At 40.5% G+C, this 15,752-nt stretch overlaps 1 protein-coding gene across 1 annotated transcript; it reads left to right on the top strand.

Moving 5' to 3' along the window:
• The first annotated feature begins 1,550 nt into the window (after positions 1-1,550).
• hs3st3b1a (heparan sulfate (glucosamine) 3-O-sulfotransferase 3B1a) lies at positions 1,551-13,205 on the top strand. The gene is made up of 2 exons (XM_079641750.1): positions 1,551-2,380; positions 11,360-13,205. Exons 1-2 carry the CDS (start codon positions 1,887-1,889, stop codon positions 11,976-11,978), a joined length of 1,113 nt encoding a protein of 370 aa, XP_079497876.1. The 5' UTR covers positions 1,551-1,886; the 3' UTR covers positions 11,979-13,205.
• Positions 13,206-15,752: the final 2,547 nt, after the last annotated feature.

The following is a 15,752-nucleotide window of genomic DNA, read 5'->3' as shown; positions in this document are numbered from 1 at the left end:
ATTGCAGAAAGGGCATACCACGACAGGTTAGCAAAAACCAAACCCCTTGGCATCCGCACATTTTCTCTAACAGGTTATCTTGTGCTCGTGCACTGTGGAAAAGCAACTATTAGGATTAGAAATCACACACACACACCACATATATATCATACATAGTGGTGTCTGAGAGATGAGATAAGGGGATTAGATGAAGGGGGCAGGGTTGTCTCTGGTGAAACTCTGACTGACATGGCAGCTCTGGGGTAATCCTGCTAATCCTCTGCTAGCTCAGGGGTGCAGTGGGACTAAAGGCCTTTGACCCTGCTTCGGGAGGAGGTGCCAAAATACACACACACACACACACACACACACACACACACACACACACACACACACACACACACACACACACACACACACACACACACACACACACACACACACACACACACACACACACACACACACACACTCAGAGCAAACCTTTGGTGGCATTTCAAAAGTCCTGGTGACAAATCTTCATCACCACCCCCTCAAGAGTAACTTATTAACTTTTATAGATTCCCCAAAATGCACTGAAAACATTTGTTTATGTGGAACGGTATGTTCACTTTGTTTGGAATGATAACAAGGGCAATTACGAAGGATTATGATGCCAATTAGCCTGGACCCACTCAACCATTCAGCCTGTAGCAACAGGAAAAAGTGTGAAGCTGTTAAAGGAAACAGCTGATCCGTGACAGATATTTACAAGTCATGTCATTTATTTGTCTGTTGTAGCTGATGTTTGGGTGCTGTTAAGTTATTCAACACAAGTATAGGTCAGTTGTTTGGGGATACTTTTTTGTTCTTTTTCAAAAGTTCAAGAGTCTGGGCAAAGACATTCTCTTTTCTCTATTTTGTTTATAGTTCGAAAATTATCTGATTTCCAATTTGTAACCAACATTCAAAACACAGGAATTCCGTCCAGCCTTGTATCAAATAAATGGAGACTTTTGGGATGATCGATTTCAAGTTTTAAATCTCAAAATGCTTTATTTTCCTGTTATAAAATAGACGTTTTCTCTTCCCTTGACTTTCTGATGTATTGGTTATTCAATCATATTTAAATATAAAATATATATTTTACATTTTTACCTCTTGATTTGTAAAGTCATACAATGTTTGTATTACGGTCATAAAAAAGACTGTAATCATGCTCAAATTGGAGGAATAGCATCTCCACTGTAATTCGCCCTTTGGTCTCAGATTTTAACACTGTGTATGCAAACAGAGACATTACCGGAAGCTTTGCTGCTTTCAAAATAAAAGTGATGTTAGTAAGTATTTTGTACAGAACAGACTACATCATGTCAGGACATTTCGGCCATGGAGTATATGAACATACGAAATAACTTTAAACATACACGTTTTGTAAGGCCCATATGCTTATTTTCGTAGGACTTGGATGAATTTTTTTGTGAGCAGAGCCTTTCGTACGTTTTCACCAGATTTACTTCGAAGGACCATACCGGAAGTAGTGTTTCATAATCTGGCACACTTGATGCTGTTGCCCGGTGTTGATAACTTGGTGCTCCTCTGAGAGTGCACACACACTGAGAGCAAGTGATGGGAGGCAAACTTCGTCCCTGACGCGCGTATTGCTCACCTGGCGATATCTTCATTACCTGTTTTGTGATTTATTTTCTCGTTTCTATGAAGAATTTGAACATTCAATATTCTCCAAACAGAACTGAAGCCAATGCAGGGGCTGAACGTCCGGCGTAACCTACATTTCAATTTCAATTTGAATGTTGGCTATAGTTTGTGTTTTGGGAAATTGTGCACCGCTTGTCCAGGATCCGAAGAGTGAGGCACCTTTGTCAAAATGCCTGTTAACTGGAATATAACTTTGTCTCGGTGGTCCTATGGAATATAGTCCGGTTTTACACAATCTACATGTTGTGCCATCATCCCACGTGAAAAACAAACTATTTGTGTTCTGCATAATGCTGTCCCTCTGGGTGTATATGATTTATTGTTGTGTTGGCTACTGCTCAACTGTGCCTAACCTGACGTACCGCTTGGTAAACAGACACGAGAACGATTCAGAAATCGACAATCAGGACTCCTCTGTCGGGGCTTCCAGGGACCTACTGAACAACGAAAATGATTTGGACAGCAGAGGAGATGAGTGGAATGAAATTAGAGGCGAGGCGAAGGCGTTGGACGATAATGCCATGTCAGGTTTCCTCAATGAGTCGGAAAGTAAAAAGTTGCCCCAGGCGATCATCATCGGGGTGAAGAAAGGAGGGACCCGGGCGCTGCTGGAGTTTCTGCGCCTTCATCCAGACATCCGAGCGGTGGGAGCAGAGCCGCACTTCTTCGACCGCAACTACGACAAGGGACTGGAGTGGTACAGGTATAACACTGTTTATGTATACTAATCCAGATATAGATGGCCGAGTAAACTCTACTTTGCATAATTTACCCGTTTAAATAAAAGGACTTCTCCATCTTGTGCCACATAGGCTATTTGGGAACATAACTATTTTACAAAATGAAAACACAAACATCTTTACTCTTCCTCTGGAATCTAAATCCAACTTTAATCTACTTATTATTTGTATGATGTAACCTTATGAAACCACAAAACAGTATGTCAGAATACAAAAAGATGAATAAGAAGTCAAATAATTAAAATAAATGTGTCATTGCTCCTATAAAGTAATGTTTTCCCTTATTATACCATAGCACAGCATTGCATTACCTTGATATGTCTTGTAACATGTTCTCAACTACAATGATATAAGTATGAATTAAATGTAAGAACATACATGTGTTAATCCGGTGGTGAATAGGATCATATTGTAGTCAATTTGTAAGACTACTGCAAGGTGATAACATAAGTTAATAAAAGCTTTAAAAAGTGAGACATTAATGAAACTTTACAATGCAATTAAAGACATTTCCTAATACTGACAAATGCAAATATTATGGTAGATAAGTAAAACCTCATAAGACTTTAAAGAATGCTCATCCAATAGTATATTACGGTTTTGTAGTAAAGTGTAATGTATACTGTAGTTGAGGTCAATTAAAAAAAGGACAGTAAACTAAAGGTGACTTTAAACTCCAATTTAGGATGTTCACAGTTTGCATGTTAATAATACAGTTTGACATCTGCAGGTGCAATCAACCATAGAATGTCAGCATACTTGACATAGGTGTCAACACTACCTGACAACAATTGTATAAAGTTTGGCATTTTATGCAACTCTTATCAGTCATGTTTACATGCAAAGCACAATTGATTTTCTGCTTGTTTGCATGGCCTTCACTCAAAGTTCCTGGAATGTTTCTACATCCGTCCTTGGATGTGGAGTTGCTGTTGCTTTTTGACAAGTAGGAGGCACCAGGTAGAAAAAGGTTAAGCGGAGCTTCCATTTAGATTTGACCTGAATTATTGATGTAGTTAAAGAAAGAAAAACAACCCCTGGTTTATGGTTAAGACTCAGCAAGTTGCATCATGCCCTCACCCTAGAGCAGCCAGGAGCGTTATTCAAGATTAAGAGTTATTGTGTATTGATTCAGTAGCAGTAATTTGTTTTGATCTTCAAATCAAATATACGTCAATGTCAAAGGGAGAGATCTAGCACCTGAGACGGCTTACACATTCAACATTGTGTGACGTAACATTCTTATTGTTTTCCCTGCCATGGCAACTGTTGTCCTTGTGCCATACACGCCTCACTATCTCAATAAGAAAGCTCTTTACTATTGACTCAGCTGCACAGTTACACAACTTGCTGCTCTTAGTGGAAATAAATCACAAACTCACTAAGTTCACAGAAATTATTGATCTTTATATGTACCTATAATGTTCCCAGAAAAAGGTTTTTCCAATAATTGTTTTACATCAGAGCGTCCACATTGTTAATAAGATATGCTGCGTCCATTAGACTGAGCCGAGGGATTAACAGGCTATGTCAAAGGATCTAGACACTGTTTCAGAGCAGGCTTCATAAAGCTACAATAGGGGAAGTGAAGCATTGTTCAAAGGACTTCTCGCTTAAGCCCCTTTAAGAATTTCCGGACAGGTTTAGGACATTTTTGGATGATCAGTGTGTGGAGAGAGGTCTTTGTGTCCATCCCTACAGACTGAGCAAGATGAACCCATTAAAACTGTCCTTTCCATAAAGATGTTTTACTTATCACACAAAGTCTCATGCTGTTTGTACATATGTGATGCATGAGTAAGCGATGCGAGTTAACAATGAGTAATGTCCGAGAAGGAGGAGAAGCTATCATTAATGCAATGAAAATGTTATATAACAATCAAAGAAGCGGTTGTATATAATTGAGACATGCTAGTGACTTGTTCACAGTGGCAGCTTGTGAATAATGGAAACGATTTAATCTTGAGACATGTATAATGAAGACTTCCTCTCCCAGAGAAGTGATCTGGCTAATTAAAACAACTTGGCTTGAGTTGTCACAGTGAGAGCACTGTGCCAAAGATTGACCCCATTCTGCAGAGCACCACGAAACGAGTCATCTCTTTAATGATCATTTAGTGAAGCTCAGTAAGAATCCCTCACCTGGGTTTTGTGGTGGATAGTGGAGATTTTGTTTGTACCTACTTGTTGGCTTACTAAGTAAACATTTATAAAATGGTATTTTTGCAGTATGGCGCATCTTTCTGAAGCCTGTTGAAATCCTAGTCCTGCAACCTGTCAGCACAGTAGTCACTCTTGAAGATAAGCTAAGGGCATAAAGCCAGTTGAAGGTGTGTGTGGATTTGTTTTCCCATATGTTTCACATCATTGCCCCCAGACCAATGGTGTGCAGAAGCTGGGGGGGAGGAGCAGTCCGCTGGGTGGGCTTATCAGTTCCTGTGGTGGCATTGAGTTGTGTCCATGCTATTTATCTGCTGTGAGTGGTGTGTCCGTCCTGCTGGAGGTTTGCTGTGTCCATCCTGCTGGAGGCCCCACATAGCGGAGAGGCCCCTGCACAGCGGGACCCCCACCACAATACAGCACGTTGTCAGCCATCGGCAGAAACGGAGAAGCAGGCAGACAATTGTGCTCGCTCACACAGAAGGCAGCAACTCCTTGGCCCTGCCTTTTCTCTAATAACTTCCTCCCGTAGGTCTTATTTTGGCAGGTTAATGCTCATTTGCTGAATGCATGCTCAAATCAAGGTCCTCTGTGTTATATACACTAGATGTGACTTTATTGCAGAGATTGTGTTTTTCCTCTTGAGGCTTCGTATATAGAACAAAGAACAGCCTTCTTAACTCACTGAGGGTGTCAGAGAAGAAGGCCTAATCCTCCTTAAAGCCCCAGGGAAGCTTACTGCCGGCCAGTTGCAGATAGAGGGCAGTAAATTTAAAGTGAGTCTTTAGAAAGCGCAACAGTATTATGGAGCTCAATGAAAGGGGATGCTGGAGAACCCCTGAGGTCTGTATTAACCCTGACAATAAAGGAGCAGACAATTAGTGTGAAACATGTTTTCTCTGCCTTCACTTTGTATGCAAATGTGCTCAGAAGGGTGAAAGTGCCCTTTGACGATGCCCAGCAGGAGTTCATCAGAAAGAGCATTCATTGGAACCTGCCCAAGAAAAGACTCAAACGCTTCAGTTTTCTATCCTGAAAGTTGACTTTTCACAGATCTCTGTGTGGAAAGTTGTGTCTTTCCCAAGAGAAGGTTCAATTAAGTCCTCTGGTGGAATATTGCTTGCTCAACACTTTTAGCCCTTTGCGAGAACACAGGGGGATCGATGTAAGTGAGAGAGCTCTAGATATACGTATAAACCCCAGCTTAAACTAATGTGTCAGCACACTGACAGGAAAAGAAGGGAAATGTGCGTCGATAATGAGATGCATCAAAGAAACCATTCACATATGCTAATTGTTGTTTCAAACATTCCTAAAACATTTCCAAAAGCCGTAAAACCTTGCAATTTCAGACTCAACTGATAGACTTAAATGATGCTAGCACTTCTAGAATTAATCCACTCGATTGTCAATACTGTTATACTGTTAATGTGCATCTCCCCTCCCTATTCTGAAGATTGAAGGTTTAATTTGTTGCAACAACCCCCTGGGCTTTAGCTTGAAGCAATTTGTCAAACCACAGCACTTATTACAGCACTTTGGAAATGCTGAAACAAAACAAGTTCACTCCATAATATCCCCTTGAGTTGTTGACTTCCTCATCTCTCCCTTTTGTAGTATCTTCGGAGAGAATGTGTTTCCTGCTTCCATCTTTCTCTTCACAGCAGAGACTCACTGACAGCATGTCAGAGCAACTTTAGCAGCAATCTGCCTCAGCCATCTTTGGTTTACTTCTTTGAAGTCTTGTTTGCGTTTGCAGTTCCCTTAAGAGACCAGCATGCATCTGTTGGGAATTACCCAACCGTACCAATCATTCTATATGTTGGAAACACACATTTCATGCAAAGAATAGATCATCTAATTCTATTTTAATAAAACTCTAACATTATAATTGCGGATGTTTTGACAAAGTAATTAATGCCGATGTTTATATTAAAGTGAAATACATGTGTTCGAAAAATTACCGTCTGTAGTCGACCAAATGTTTTGACTAGCATCACTTTGCTCTTAACTGTATAACAACAACCTTATTTGTTGTATTAGTACCAGAATGTAGTCGAAAATTAGATTATTACTTTACATTGTTTTTTTTATATATATAACCATATTTGGTCAAAGGAATACATTTGCGTTAGTCACCTTCTCTCTTTTCTTTCTAGGCTAGCTGTTTCTTTCAGTTTTTCACAGAAGGCAGTTTTCGTTCCTTTGTTCGTTCAGAACTTGTCCAACACTTTATTCCAAGAAACTGTACTTAAGCTCACACAATTATATTGGTTAGTCATTGTTCGACAAGGCTGATGTCTTTCAGCATTTTGCTGAAGTCACTTATTCAGTTTTCCTTTGTACTTTGTGGCTTTCTTAATGCCAATTTTGAGGTTTCTGGTGATAGTGCTGCTGGAATGAAAAGGTCAGGCAAACTGATTTTCTCTCACTACTAACTTTCAGATTTTTTCCATTTAAACTTGTATTCAGACTCAATTGATATAATTAGACTATATGACGCAATGTATCAGCTTCATCTGGAGTGTATAAAAATATTACAAATATTTGTCCTCATCTTTAAAGTCAGAGTCACACCTGGTAATTTCCCCCCCTGAGTTGTCTTTCGGAAAGGAAGCAGACATAAACAAACTGTTTACAGGGAAACTCATTGTAATGACACTTTTTTTGCACCATTTGGTTAAGCTTCTCTTAAATTCACTAAATATGTCTTTTAACACAGTTTTTAATTCAATAGCCTCAAACATCCATACATGCTGATATTGATTCCATTCAATATGGATCCTCATCACAAATCCAATGTTAGTGGTTTGGCATTGTCAGTTTATGTTGTTCAGCCATACAACCCTGAAAAATAGGTTCCATACACAACTTAATGCGACTTTCCAAATAGCTATGTGTTAATGTTAGTCTGACAGTTGTGTGGGGGAAGCCGGAATTTCCCACACACTGTTTCTTATCCTCTTCCTTCTCCTCCTCCTCTTCCTCTCTTCAAACTGGGCCTGTTTCCCCAGGCAGCCAGGTGGCCTTGAGTTCTGCATACTGACGGTAATAATCATTGTTGTTCAGGAATGCTGTTGAGATACTGAACGCTGTTGGACCTCATATGAGAAGTTCCTGAGTTCAAGGCGAGATGGTGATGACTTTCACACGCATGATAAGATGAGCTGCAATGACCACAAACGCCTCCACTAAAGATGCATTCTTTATTTTATTTCTGTCTGGAACTCATCCCACAGTATACTGTCTGATTAGTACAAGTGGCTGCATACCACCACCTCTCATCCTGTCTTTGAAAATGTTTCCCACAGTAGCTCAACCCCTCTTAAAGCTGCAGTGTGAGATTAGGACTCATCATGACATTAGATAATGATGAGTCTTTTTCCGGAGCAGTCCCTTGTCACAGTGGTCTGAAAAGCTGAAATATAGATGCCAATTAGAGTCAGTCAGGCCGAATTCTGCAGGATACAAAAAGTTTTTGGGGAATTTTTTTTCACCTTACTTACTCCGGTGAACTCATCATTGAGGGCATCATCCATCAGTCGAGCACAAATCCACACGCAGCGACGTTGTAAATTCCTTACCTTTGAACCTGTTTCCTGATAACGGTAAATGTAAACAAGGCAACAGATTTCAAACGCTGTCTCCCCAGCAGCCAGTTTAATGAACACACCTGACTGCCCAGCAGACAAAACAGAGAAAGATTATGCAACAAACTGCTCCTGGATTTATATCTGCAGTGAGGGTGATATTATTGTGCTTCCGCTGCAGGAAACTGCTGACACAGCATCCAAAGTGGCCAGCGACTTAAAACTTCGACTTAGGCTTCTGGGTCAGGGGGGTCGACCATGCTGTCTCCATCCTCCAACAGTGCACCTGATTCCATCTAATCCTCTCTTTGCTCATTCCAGTCCTTCCTCTCTTGCTTTATCTAATTCTAATAGCAGTCTTCCTCTCAGCCTCCCTCTGTTATCTCCTCAGACCCTGCTGTTCTCATGTGAGTTTAACACGACAAGTTAGAGCAGAGGAGGGTTATCTGTATGCCCAAGCATCAATATAGATTCATTTTAGTGCACTAAGTATAGGTACACACTCTAGAAGCTTCCTGGCTTTATGACTTTAGAGCTCAATTACATGTTATGTGTTTTCAGCATTATGAAGTCCAATACAAACATGCTTCATCTGTGAAGGGGTAAAAGTCAGCTCGCTGTGGTTTAATTCTAGATAAAGGACTGCTTTTTTTGTACTACCTTAAAGCTGAATGATGACGCGTTTCCATGGCTGATTGATAGATGAGGATACACTGAAACCTATTGGTTCCAGGCGACATTGTTTATTAAGCAGAACAAATGGTGAAAGCTTGCTACATCTGCCCCCCTAAGGCAACTCTCTCCCTCCTCGTTCCGTCAGAGATGTCCTCCCCTGCTCTATCTCTGTTAAGATGAATAATACATGTTCTTCTTACACAGATTGTTTTGCTCGGGGACTAAGTGGAACGTTTGATTGGTAGTAAGTTTGTATGTCCCTTGAGGACAGGCCTACAGTGCTGCACTTGTGTGTATCCAAGAGATGCTGAGGATAATTGAAGTGGGTTCTGATGGATTTGTTTGTGTCTCACACACCTATTACCTTGACAAGGTGTGTGTTTTTTCCACCACATACAATGGTGACTAAGACACTCAGGGAGAAGAATACATGTGTAGAGCCTCAGGCCTCCAAAGATGGGAAAGAGCAGAAGGTGGTGAAATTGCATAAGTAAGGGAACCTCTTGTGTGCACTAATGAGCGATGGGTGATGCATAATTTCCCCATAATGATTAGCTGTTTCCCAGTGCTCTGCTCAGCAAAGACCATTTTCCGCTTGTTTTCACCACATGCATTTGTAAGATGAAAGCTGCTGGGTTTGGGGAGAGATATTAATGCTCCTTGTGAGTGTACCAACATATGGTTGAAAATGATTCTAATAACTTTAATGACTCCTCCGCTTCCCGTTGTTCGATTTAGATGAAAAGCTTACCATCAAAACATGAGAATATTACCAAATTCTTTCATTATTTAAGATTTACAGTTGACTGATTTACACTATAATGAGGTATGTTTGGGAGGCTGATGCTTCTGAATAATGGCGTATATTTAATTTCCATCTTTAGCATGAAGCAATATTTCTGCACACTGCTTTTACTTTTAAGGCTTTGGTTGAATTTGTAAGAGATAAGAACTGCAGGGACTGAAATGTGAGTTTGATGCAGATAATAAATAAATCTCTTGAGTCTCCTGAGTGCGTGAATCTCAAGGCAATGAAACATGTATGAGGGATGTTGTGTTCACAAGCATCCGTCCCCAACAAGAGTAGTAACATGCGGAAGTGTTCTCAGCTGGTGATGAGTTTATTATTTCATTTTACCCGGTTTACATTGTAAATAGGTCAATACTCGGTTAGTCTAATTTTTTAGTATGCAGTCTGTGGTGGATTGAATAACATTGTTATATTGTTGGAATGGATGTGAAACCATTTCATATAAAATGCAGTTTGCGTAGAGGCGGGCCGCTCCGACACAGTCTTGAAAAAACAACATTTGGGTTTCATGCAGCTGTACAGGAGTTTGTGTGATCACATGTATTTCTTCATGGATTAACTTCTTAACCTTGAGTCTCATCATCGTGGCCACATATCTCTCTCTCTCGTTCTCTCTCCCGAGACAAGCCACCCAGCCAGCCAACAAGACAGTCAACCAGCCTCTAATGCTCCAGCGTGTTTGGCTTAGTCCTAATCCCCCTTGGCTCACTTTAGCCATTATCCAGTCAGGGCTGCAGTTAACAAGCTATATTATGATCAACCAGAGACGTCCAGGGTCAAGAAGAATGTGCAGTTATGTGGATAGACAGCTCCCAAGCTTTGCATTGTGTCCTGAGAAATGCTCCAAATCCTCCAAATCTTCACATTTCACAAAACATTACAGACAAGTATGAAGAGAAAGGTGCAGTCGCTGTCATATGTCTTGGCATGACGTTAAGAAGCATAATTCTGCCTATTCACAGTTAAACCGCCCTTTGTATAATGTAATGAAGGTGTGGAATATTTCAATGTGAGGATTGTGGGGTTTGAAGAGGCTTGAGGTCTTAAGGTAGATTAAATTCAGCAGCAGGAGATGAATGTATTCCTTCAGGGTTTCTTTTTTGGAATAAGGCATGAACTGTGCATTGTCACCAGTGATTGATAGCACCCCAGATTTACCTACCAGGCCCTGTCACTTTTAGTACACTCACGGACTGTTAATGTTGCTCATGATGTCTTCAAGTGTCTTCTTGATGATGATGATTGACTTGCTTCAGCCTGACAGTACTTTAAACCTGCCATGGAGCTACTGCATCAAAGTTTATCTCATCTCCCTCTATGTGTCTTTTGTGGGTTGGTACCTTTTTTGAATTGTCAAGTCAAAATTAAGTCAGAGTCAACTTTATTGTCAATCTTTCCGTTTGTGTGTACAGACAGAGGGATCAAAATACCGTTTCCCACAATCCCGAATACAAAAATACTAATATATATATAAACATGTGTATACAAATATGTATATACCTACACACAATCAACAGACACAGTTATACATATGCAGACATTAAGACATAAATAAAAGCACAACAATCAATATATACAAAATAGCAGTCACTTCAATATCTTTGGGAAATGTAAGTGGAAAGAAGACAGTGTACAGAGTTGGTTTTGCATGCCATAGAATACCTGCAACACACATTTTAAATAAGTTTGTTTGTGTTCTTTTGCAGGGAATTAATGCCAAAGTCATCAGAAGGCCAGTTGACCATGGAGAAGACCCCCAGCTACTATGTCACCAAGGAGGTCCCCGAAAGAATCTACACCATGTCTAAAGACACAAAGCTTATTGTGGTGGTCCGGGATCCTGTCACCCGGGCTATCTCAGACTACACCCAGACTCGCTCCAAGAAGCCGGACATCCCGTCTTTCGAGAGCCTGACCTTTAAGAACATCTCAGCGGGTCTGATCGACACCACATGGAGCGCCGTTCAAATTGGCATGTATGCGAAGCACCTCGAGCGCTGGCTCCAGTACTTCCCCACAGAGCAGCTGCTGTTTGTCAGCGGAGAGCGTCTGATCAGCGACCCCGCAGGAGAGATCGCTCGCGTCCAGGACTTTCTTGGGCTCAGGAGGGTGGTAACAGAGAAGCATTTCCACTTTAACCCAGCAAAGGGCTTCCCCTGCCTTAAGAGACCAGAGGGGAACAGCAAGCCGCACTGCCTGGGGAAAACCAAAGGCAGGACCCATCCTAATATTGACTCGGAGGTGGTCCAGAGGCTAAGAGACTTTTATAAACCCTACAACAGACAGTTTTACCGAATGACCGGCCATGATTTCGGCTGGGACTGAGAGGGAAACTATGATAACTAACTGCTGCTGGTCCCTTGTCTGTGTTTCATTCTGGAGAAATTGTTATACAGTGTGTGTACAGTATTTGGTGGATGTGTAAAAAGTTCAGAAGTCTATTTTATGATAATTTATTGTTATGATATTAACTCACTTAGCTGCCTAACCAGGTTTATTCATGACCCACCCAACATTTCATGATCAAGTTTTAATTATTATTTGAGTACATTAACATTATTCTAAAAGCACAATGTTTTTACGGGTATTATGCGTAAGGGTGGTATCCTTTCTTTTTACAGAATGACACTTTTTCTTGGCTTCAAACCCCCCTATTTTTTACTTTTCCAAATGCTGCTTTTGCTTTACCTTAAGATGAACGAGATCTAACTTTACAAACAACTGGTAATATCCCCTTAACATTTGCCTGACCCTCAGAGGTCTGTGGACCCACTTAGTCAGGTCGATACAGGCCACAGCTGATCCAGTGCCACTTGCCAGGTGGATCAATACAGTAATAGCTCCTCATCATGTCAATTAGACCTGAGTGATGGCATTGGCTTGATTTCTCCACAACGCAATAAAACATGGATCCATTAATGATAATAAGTTTATGGTTGACCCTTGAGCCAACTTCAAATAAATATAATAACATATAATTCCAATGCAATGTTTTGACTCTAAACATATGGTTCCTACAGAGGAATGTTTTGAGAGGTTTAATCCAAAAGTCTCTTGCGTAGGATTCATTATGCCTAGTCATTTATTGATGTTTTATAAAAGAAAATGATTAATATGATTTAATCACATTCATTGATCTGTACTGAAATGGCTCTAATGGATCATCCTGCAGAGACTTTTTTTTCTTTTTTTTTACCACAAGTAATAATTGATGTGTTAATGATGCCCTTACCCATGATTCACCAGCTGAAATAAGCATCTCTGTATTTTACTTTCAGTCGCTAAAGAAGAGCAAAATAACCTACCTTGGGCCAAAGTCCTCGCTTAAATGTCATGTATGGTTGAGTTTTATTCAATCTTTACCGAAATACATTTGTAAGCATTTTAACAGACGTCATCTGTGTAATGATGTACTGCAACCCCGCTGCATTACTTCACTGTATGCTTTGCTATACAAACTTTAAATGAAGCAGGTTTGATTGAGAAATTGATTAATAGGTGCGGTGATGTCATTTTTATGAAGTAAGAAATAAACATGTGTTACCAAAAGCATTAACAGTTATCTTTGGCTTTATTAAATAAACAACCCCCACCTTACCTGTATACTGTTCTGCATCCCTGTGGGCAAAGGTGCACCCCCCCCCCCCCCCCCCCCCCCCCCCCCCGGCTTTTGTTGCCATGACCCCAGGAAAAACACAAGATTCAGGTTACTCATATGGTGAGGCATATGAAAAATACTGGGTGACACTTGACACTCCACAGCGGATAATATGAAGCGGGGTCAGATTTCAAGCCGCTGTTTAAATGTGTTTATGTGCATGTAAACAGGGATCTATTTTCCCTGTCCGTGTGTTTGATCCATGACATGCTGCTGCTGCAATATTCTGTCACAGACTCACAGTCGTATGCACATTTGCTTTTGTTCCCCGAAGCATTCGCTAATCTTCTGTTAAAATGTTCTGTCATTTTTTAAGAGAAGCACCACAGGTTGTCTATGTACTTGCCCTAAGCAACCTGTCCCATCCATCATCAAGAGCAAAAGGTTACGGTTCAAGCTAGATATGAATCACCCCGCTCTATTAACGAAACAACCTTTATTTAACTCTCCAGCAAAACACCCTCATTTTCCTGGGGCTGCCAGAGGTGATGAACCAGTCTCCCTGGTGGCAGCCTGCTAGTCTGATCACTGAGGAAGCAGCTCCCTTTGCAATTACAGGGATAGAGGAGGGGTGCTGTAATTGCTATGCTTCCAACTGGGGAATTGCTGTTAGCACACATCCCTCCAGGCTGTTGTAAAGGAGGCTGCTGTTGTTTGAAGGTTGGCAAGACATGAAAATAAGACACCTGGCAGCCCTCAGCATCAAGCGACTTTACACATTCACTTGGCAGCTACCGCTCAGGAATAGAATCAGAGCCGCTAAATATGAGCGAAGGAAAATAAAACATCATACAGCAGCTCAGTGTTTGGTTTGGAGAACAGATGTACAGAAACGTGGAGATTGGGTGCTGGCAGCGGGATGAACATGTCACCTCATTATGATGTCAACGAAAAGCCTTTATGTTACAAAGTGTCACTCATGCAAAATGTGAGTTTGACATGTTTGACCTGTTCCTGCCGAGACGTTGCAATTTATTCATCCACTCTAACATGAACATTTAGTCAAGTTCTCCAAAATCACTCTGTGAGGTTAATCGTTTAGCCTTTATGTGACATTAGCAAGATATGCAGAAAGAAAGAGAGAAATCGACAGAGCGAGAGAGAGGGGGGGACATAGGTGCCTCTATAGGGAAATGTCTCAAGGACATGGTACATGCCTCAGCTTACTGTAGTGCAGAGATATATAAAGGCATATACTTCAAAATGTAGCCTTAATGAGAAAACAAGAGGTGTAATCCTGTCATATATACGGTAATGTCTGATTGTACTTATTTTGTTCTCTCACTGACTTCAAACCTGCAATGTGTTGAGTTCTGCGGAGAATATGACATGTTTGCTAATGCGCCTCAACTTTTCTTTTGGAAAAAGGTGAGAATACTTTATGTTGTTATCTGCACAAGCTTTTCTTTGAGAATCTACAGAAGATAATGAAAGTTGAAAAGGTTAAAGGGCAGCAGATGTTTAACATTGACAGCAAGTATAGTTCCGATAGCTGAAGCTTCTTTAAATACTAGACGTGTGTATCTTTAAATAGGTGTGTTTCTTCAAACAAAGTCCTATGCATCAAGCCTGTTATATGATCATGAAACTATTGTCCCCCCAGTAAGGTTTAAAATGGCATTAAAAAAGCAAAAAAGCTCTAAACTTGAAACTACTCTTATCCATAGGACAGAACTGACAACTCTGTAACATAGCACAGAGAACAGGGAGATAGTGTTTCCTACTGTAGTAAACTTTGTCTCAGTAGTTATCACGACAATTGTCTTCCTCTCTGTCCCTTAATCTTCTGTTCTGCATTGTCCAAACCCTTAATCCTAATCCAATAGGAAGGGCAAGCAATAATCTGAGACAGTAGATTTAGAGTTGACATACAGTATATGTGCTGACGTAGCTAATCCACATCTAATTCCTCTTCCAAAATGGCTTCTTAGCAATGTGTGGGACCAACTTGATGTGTGAAACTTCAAATAAAACATGGGTGGGAAATAATATTTCAAAATGAGGAAGATGTTTTTCTAAATTACAGATTTATGTGCCACACAACCACACCCCGGGTTTGTTAGGTCAAATATAGACGTGCTGCTAATACATCAGCTCTACATTGGCAGGATACGGTAAATGCTCTATTGCATCTGAAAGCAACTTGTCATAACACATTTGTGTAACTAAACATTTCTCAACATGTTGTTCCTTTAACAAGACAGGTTTCTAAGACATCTGTTGAAATGCAAAGGAACTGTGGTTAAGTACAATTCATTCTGTCTGGTGGATATTATTGCTCCAGGGCCAAGTATATAAAAGGATAATTCTGTGTAAAACCTCATTTTCATCATTGTGTAAGCTTCAACAGTTCATTACACATTTGAGAATTGGGTGGAGAAAACCTTTGTGATAATGCCGTAAAAGTATTTACTGTTCATCCTAGCTAGAGAAAATATATA

This window comes from Notothenia rossii, assembly GCF_949606895.1.
Source record: "Notothenia rossii genome assembly, chromosome: 8".
NCBI lineage: Eukaryota > Metazoa > Chordata > Actinopteri > Perciformes > Nototheniidae > Notothenia > Notothenia rossii.
Note: the sequence above shows the minus strand (reverse complement) of the source record. Positions and strands in the feature narration are given on the sequence as shown.

Coding starts and splice junctions, on each gene's coding strand:
- hs3st3b1a (XM_079641750.1), top strand. CDS start 1,887: ATGGAATATAGTCCGGTTTTACACAATCTACATGTTGTGCCATCATCC. Junction 2,381..11,359: donor AAGGGACTGGAGTGGTACAG/GTATAACACTGT, acceptor GTTCTTTTGCAG/GGAATTAATGCCAAAGTCAT.